The sequence below is a fragment of the Nothobranchius furzeri genome, chromosome 5 (assembly GCF_043380555.1).
Source record: "Nothobranchius furzeri strain GRZ-AD chromosome 5, NfurGRZ-RIMD1, whole genome shotgun sequence".
NCBI lineage: Eukaryota > Metazoa > Chordata > Actinopteri > Cyprinodontiformes > Nothobranchiidae > Nothobranchius > Nothobranchius furzeri.
In genome coordinates, this window is record NC_091745.1 from 8,678,724 (window position 1) to 8,686,201 (window position 7,478).

The following is a 7,478-nucleotide window of genomic DNA, read 5'->3' on the forward strand; positions in this document are numbered from 1 at the left end:
ATCTGATCCACAGATAGTAGTTGTTATCATTTATCACTCTCTGACATGCAGACGCTCGCTTCCCTTTTTTCTGCTCACACTGCCCTTCTCAAAGTCAAAGCGCTTGTCCCAGGCAGGTGATACTTTTATTGCCATCTACTGTAAAATCTATTTTAAGTGTGTTCCTACCCCCACCCCCAGCCCCAGCCCCAGCCCCAGCCCATCCCAGTCAACCGGCTGGACTCAGGCCTCCTCTGAATCCCTGCGGTGAGAAACGTGTCTGAGACCTGAGCTGCAGACAGGATGTTTGGAGTTTCTATGCAAAACAGGCCGGGTCATGAAACGTAGCTCCGATGTTCCGCACTGTTCCACCTGCTCAGCTCCGCCTCGCTTCCGCTCTGAGGTGGAAGGGAAGCAGACAGAAAGTTCAGAGGACAGCAGGCTGATTTATGGACGGCGGCCACAAGAGCAACGTCGCGCCGTGACCTTTAACATAAGGGATCTGTTCTGGCGAGGAACAACAGGGGTCGCTAGAGAAGCTACCAATCATACAAGTTAAAAAAAAAAAAAAAGGTTGATAAAAAGATCAGACTCTGGCTGCAGAGATGAACACATGATTAAAATATTTTTTTTCTAGAAAGATTTCTGTTAAAAGAAAAGTTTGTCTCATGGCATTTTTTATATAAAATAGATGCTTCATACCAAATTCTGCATTTTGAATTATTTTCTTCTCGTGAGACACCTGTGAGGTAAATAGATAATAAAGCTATAGAACAAAAGATGATTTTTGTTCCTTTATCTGATCGTTGTCCTGGAAAACAAAGTATTTAAGTGCCTTTCCTTGGGGAGAAAATTATTAAAATGACTCAATTTGCATCCAAGAAAAAGCTTCTGTAATGTTTTGAATTCAGAAGATCTGATGCAAAATGGTAGGCTGGGCCTGGTCAGGCAACAGAAGCTGACCAATCACATTGCAGGAAGACTCCTTCTCTTACAGAATAAACACATTAAACAACAGCTAGTAAATCATAGAGCTGTAATTATTTAAAATTGATTACTTAAATGATCCTAAATTCATTCATTATCAACATCCAGTTGTTATAAAGAGTTAGCAGAGTTGTGAACGTCTTTCTGCACAAGTGATGGAGGACTACTCTATAAGTTACCTCAGAGACCAGAAGAAATGCTGGAAAAAGGCAGTTATTAAGGGTTTTAGATTAGATGCATGTGAATGCATAAATGAGAAAAAGAGTACAAAGGAACTGAAACACTTTAGAAAGTGAAATTTTAAAACGTTTGCATTTGAACTAGTTGGACGAGCAAAAGAGGACATGGACGAACAGAAATAGTCAAATTGTACTAGAAAAATAAAGAAAACAACAAATAAGCTTGAGCCGTCTTGCCTGTGATCAAAGTTTGCACCATTGTTCTGATTTTTAAACTAGAACTCAGTTTTGAAGTGAAGACAAATGTCTGCAGATTTTCCTTCACAATGCGTCATTCAACCTTTTTGAATATTTTGATTTGTGTTTTGTTCTTTTGCAAAGAAAAAGTTGCAATTTTTTTTCTCCAAAAAATGCTTAATTGGTGAGTTGCATCAATGACAGAACGTGTTTAATGTGTGCAAGAACACTTTATTGTGTGTCACAAGAAGAGAGAAAAAAACATCTTTTAAGCTATTTCTACTAGTGATGCACCGATATGAAATTTTTGGGCCGATACCGATATCCAATATTAAGATCACTGTAATGACCGATAACCGATATTTACCGATATCGATATACTGACATTAATGCTTCTAAAATCAGCAGGTATTGTTTAGAATGAAAATTATTAAAGCTGAATTTACGTTACTATGTACACACAACACACACATTTACGCTTCTGAAATGATTTCATTCACTGTTCACATGACTAAAAAACTTACAGATCCCCCCGTCACCCTCTGAAACAGGCAAACAAATGGAGACAAGATGGAAAAAGTATCGGTTGTTAAAATCGGCCCGGTTTAATTTATCGGACCAATACCGATATTTTTTTTAATGACTACATCGGCCGATACCGATATTGATGCCGATACATTGTCCATCCCTAATTTCTACAAAATAAAGAAGGAAAACATTATTATTACATGTAAATATCACTTTTTAACAGTATTATTATAATTAACCCACATTATATTGCACCCCTTATTGCCCCAAAAGAACAAAGCAGTTTATTTTAAAGGTGAACATTAGGGCTAATGGTTTGTTGGAAGTTGTGTTTTATAATGTGGTGTAAAATAAAAAATGAAGACTGGTTTAAATGAAAGCTTAAAAGCTCCGATTACTCTTTCAGTTTTTTATTATTTTCATAATAATCGACTAAAATGTGCAGAGCCAGATTCCTGTGCAGGGTTATGGTCTCACCTGCTGACCAAGCGCGTGCTTTTATCACCACACTTGTTCGATTGTTGAACTCACCGTGAGTGTAAATGTTCCCAAGTTCGTTGTGCAGGTAAAACAGGCTCCGGATGCAGTCCTGCACAGAGGAAATGGGCCGGTATCCCGTTAGGACGTATTTATTAAACTGGAGATGTGGAGGAGAGCTGGCCCAGTCCAGCAGCCGGGGTCCATTCAGGAACGCCATGGCGAACAGAACCGTTAGGAGGACTCCGCCGAACAGGCAGAAGACTGACTGCACACCCATGTACACGTTCAGCAGGACCACTGCGACCAACACCTTGTGGGATATCATTGGTAGTGTTTTATTCTGCTGCTACCTCTGGTTAGGTCTCTGTAGGCGCTACCCAGCTACGGTTCCCCCTGCGCCGCCGCTGCGTGTTCTGAACACCCGGTACCTGTGCGAGTGTCATCCGCAAGGAGGATGGAGAGGGACTCGGCCAGACAAAGGCATGTTGCAGCCTGGGAACGGTCATTACATTTGGCATGTGCGTGTTTTAGCAGCAGCAGCAGCATGGGGGAACGAAGCGGCTCTTGTCATGTTAAAGACTCGTTAAGACTCCGGTGCGGCGGGGCAGACTTGAACGCGTCCCAGACGGTGATGCTGCGAAAGCCGCAAATGAGTCCGACTCCAGAGGATGCTAGCTTGATTCAGATTTGATGGTCAGGTTTACAACAAATGACTATTATTAATGAGACTTTTACTTTTAAAACAGACGCCGCGTGCCCGTGTCAGTCCATCTGGATGCTGGGTGTCCGCCAGAACGCTTATGAAAGCAGATGAGAGCCGAGATTCGGGAGCGGAGATTTTGAAGGACTACGGGTTTAGCAAGCCGGTTGGCAGCCGGTTGCCAACGTCCGGTCTCTGAGGAGGAAACATATGTTTGAGTCGGCTTTCTCCATAAACACGCGCCTCGGTCCGTGTTATTATTTTCTTCTTGACTAGTTAAATCCAATTTTCCCCCAGCATGATGTCCAGCTGACGGTTTTCCTTCAATAGCTGGTCCCGCTCTATCGGCCTTGATTCCGCTGCATCGCCTCAAAATGTCAATTATAGAAATTCTAACTGTACTTCCGGTTTGCGTTTTTCAAAATAAAACAGACATGGTGGAAAAGGCCAGAAACACAGTATATATAGTTCCCTCTGCTCCACTACTGGATTATAAACCTCGTCATTAAGGGGTAATGAATGAAACAACCATTCTTACTCTAAATATCCAGAAATGTGTGATAATAAAACAGAATTACCACAACAATAAAACAGAAAATACAAAACTATTGTGAGAATTAAATTCACATCCATCCATTATCAATACGGTCACAGGGGTGGGTGGGTAGGTGGGGGCTGGCGCCCTTTACCAGCAGACTTCAGGCAACCAGGCGGTACGTACACCCCTGAACAGGTTGCCAGTCCACCGCAGGGCAACTCAGAGGCATACACACTCACACCCATAGGGACGATTTAGAAAGGCCATCAGTCATATTTTTAGATTGGGTGAAAGAGAACCCACTGGTAGGAAGACCACAGGCCAGAGATTGGATCGAACCCAGCAGACTTTTTTGCTGCAAGGCAACAACACTGCATAAGAAATTATCACAGCTATTTTAAAGTTCAGGTCAGAGGCTTTTGTTGGAGCCTATATTGCTTGAATTTTTTTTCTATTCATAACTGAGTGTATGTTCCCAATTAGAACTGGAGGCTGAACTTAAAATAACGATCGCTCATGAATGATGCTCCTACTTTCATTCAAATTTGACAAAAAAAGCAAACAATTAAACCTGGAAGGTTGGAAGTCTGAGGAATAATTTTCGCTTCACATTTAATAAACATTTGATATCAATGCAAACATCAGCAGACGTGGATTTTATCACTTGTTAGTTAAGTCACACACAGTAAGGCCCTGAAACGGATCCATAATTTCTGGGTAGAAGATGAAGTTCGTCTCATAATCCTTTCAGAGCCCTGAATGAATCACTCCTCCCCTAGCTACCGTTGATGCCTGGAACAGATGACTCGTACCTGTTAGTACTAGTCTCCCCTGCTAGACAGCCACAAACCAAGTCCTGCTCCACAACAAAACAAATCACAACCTACACAAACACATTCACACAGAAAAAGAAGAAGATGGAACAGTTTCACAGAACGTCTCCACCGTATCAACATACAAGCATTGTTCCGATTCATTTTTACATCTGATTTGTTTCATTGTGAATATTTATGATCATTTAACACCAGCTGAATTAGGATCTTGTCCATACACGTCTCACCAGCGTTCCCAGTTAGATGAGAGAACACCGGTGAGCCAAAGCAATGTTTTTCCTGAGGTCCTTCTGACTGAAACTATTTTAATGGTCTCAGAAGTCCTAGCTTTGTTTGTAAAGCTGAATTTGTGACAACGGTCATAAAAGTGGTTTATTGTTGTCTGATGCACTGTTTTTTATGTTTGCTGCTTTGCCTTCAGCCAGTAGATGGACTTCATCCTTTTACGTGCTGATGATTGGTTCAGTCTGATCTGACATCAATAATTAAACATCTGACTCTGTTTCAGCATTTCCCTTCAAGGTAGTTATCTAGCTCCATTCACCCCTATCCTCCACATCGCTATCATGTCCCTTTTCACTGCATCCATAAATCTCCTCTGTTGTTTTCTAGGTCTCCTGCCTGGCCGTTCCGACCTAGGCGCCATTCTACAGATGTAATCACTATCCCTCTTCTCTATACGTCCAAACCATCTCAACCTGGCGTCTTTGAACAAAACATCTAACGAGCTTTCCCTCTGATGTCCTCATTTCTGATCCTGTCCATTTATGTTACACCCAAAGAGAACAGACGTTTTCTTTCATCTGTCCCCTGATCACTGTATCATCTGCAACATTCAAACCTTCAAACCATACGGGCACTAAAATGTGTGACCACAACGCTACAGTAATAGCAGACATTCAGTAGAACGTAAAAAGAAGTTTAAAACAGGATTAAAGCTGTGTGTTTATGCAAGGGTCACAAAACAGGTTCAACAACCTAAAAAATGCACTACTTCAAACTTTTGAACAATTTTAATAACCAGCTTGCTCCTCACTCCCACTGCAAAAAGAGGCATTCAGTTATGGATTAAACTGTTGACCTTTTTCTCCTTTACATGATTATCTTATCATCATTTTATCTTACTGTCATCTATTCTCTCACCTGTCCTCCATCTACCCGCACTCACTAAGCCTGCGCCCTGGTTTTCCAAAGTATTTATTGGTGTTAATGATGTTTTTCTGAAGGACCTTTTTAGTTGATTTATTGATTTCAGGTAGAAAAGAAGAATATGGTGCTATGAGGACTTTCTAGAGAACATCTCATGGTCTCATCCTGCTGCCACATCTCCTGACAAGCTTGTAGAGACACCAGACCTGCACTCGAACCCGAATCAGACCACTCTTTTTGGGGCTATATTTATATTTGGGTGAAGGGTTTGCTTTAATTTGAAAATCCTTAACTCGGATTAGATTTTAAAAAATCTGATTTTCTGATTTTAACTTCAATCCCACCATCAGATTTGTCTCCACAGATGTTTGTGGTTCTTCTGATTTATCTTCAGAACCAGGTTGGAACTCAAAACTTAGTTGTTGATGCTGCCCATGCAGCTCATTAGCTTGTATGTGGTCCAGTTGAAGCTCTACCTCAGGGGTGCCAAACTCAAATTCACACGGGGCCAAAATGAAAATCTGGGACGAAGTCGCGGACCGAACTTCATATTTTTTGAAAGAGTGACGACAAATTTGCACATTTTCTTTATCAACGTATATGCAATTTTGAACCTTTTAATTTGGAAACAAACTTATTTTTTCATTAACACCGAACGTGGAATAACCAAATTATACACAAGCAAGTACATTTTAAATAAAACACATCAGTGGTATTCGTTACTTGTGGTATAATCAGCATTTGAAAAATCTATTCAGGATTTATGTTTTCTTGTTTATTAATTTTTCTTATTTTTATTCTCCTTTTTTTCTCCTGTAATACGTGTCATCGCTGCTGTGACGTCTAGCTTTCCCCACAGAGGAACAATAAAGGGATTTTCTATTCTATTCATCTATCTGCAGCCTTTCCACTTCCTGTTTACTGTAGGTTAAATCTTTTCTCACGGGCCAACAACAAAATAAAAATATTATTTTATCTTAAATGAAAATGCAACATCTCACCTGTTAACTTTCATGTTTAGGAGCAGAAAAAGAGCATAAAACCAACATATTTAAAGCTCAGTTTGCTCCACTGGTTTACTGTGATGCTCACCTGTTCCAGCCAGATACCTGCATCATGGGGTTGAGGAGCTCTGAGCTGAGGAGGACACTCCTGTTGTTTTGTTCATCTTCATCATAATAATGACAACATTAGATGACGACAGGTGCTCACATAGGTTTGTGCTGCTGAACATGTCTGAGCAGCTTGACCACGTTGTTGTGTGTCGGGGAGGAAAAATAAAAACTACAGCAGCCACAGAGTCATGCTGGTTTGAGCGTGTCGCTGCTCGCTGGAGTTATATCAGCTCTGTCTGGACGTTAGTCGGAAAACTTTCTCTTTCAGTCGTGAATACATTACTGAGTGGTTAAAATCTCAATTCCTGTACTTCAATGTTGGCAAATAGCTGAGTAAACTCGGCGCTGAGTGAGAGGAGAGCTGCAGACACCGGCAGCAGACGCTGGAAAAAAACACAAAGGAGGGGGCGCTTCGGCTCCGCTAACGCCGCAAAGCATCATGGGAGTTGTAGTCTATGCTGTAAAATCGACCAGCGGGTCAGTTTTAATGTATTGTTGATATTTATCTCGCGGGCCAGATGTGGCCCGCGGGCCTTGTGTCTGACACATGTGGTCTACAATAATACTACTGAGGTTTGTCTCTAGTTCTTGGTCATGAGCTCTGGCTGTCTCCCTATTTTGGATAAGCCCAGACTCCAAACTCAGTCCAATCCCTTGCTCTTTTCCAAGCTTCTTCTCTAATTGCTGCAACTCCTGAACATGTTTCTTGTCTAAATGGTCTTTCTCAAAGACATGTTGTCCATCACCTCTTGT

The 7,478-nt window shown here is 41.3% G+C and overlaps 1 protein-coding gene across 1 annotated transcript in view; it reads right to left on the reverse strand.

Moving 5' to 3' along the window:
• The window catches only part of paqr4a (progestin and adipoQ receptor family member IVa), a 5,284-nt gene extending 2,424 nt beyond the window's left edge, over window positions 1-2,860 (reverse strand). The window contains exon 1 of the mRNA XM_015948747.3: window positions 2,442-2,860. Coding sequence (XP_015804233.1) covers window positions 2,442-2,715 — 274 coding nt within the window. The 5' untranslated portion in view covers window positions 2,716-2,860. The remainder of the gene's footprint in view (window positions 1-2,441) is intronic.
• Window positions 2,861-7,478: the final 4,618 nt, after the last annotated feature.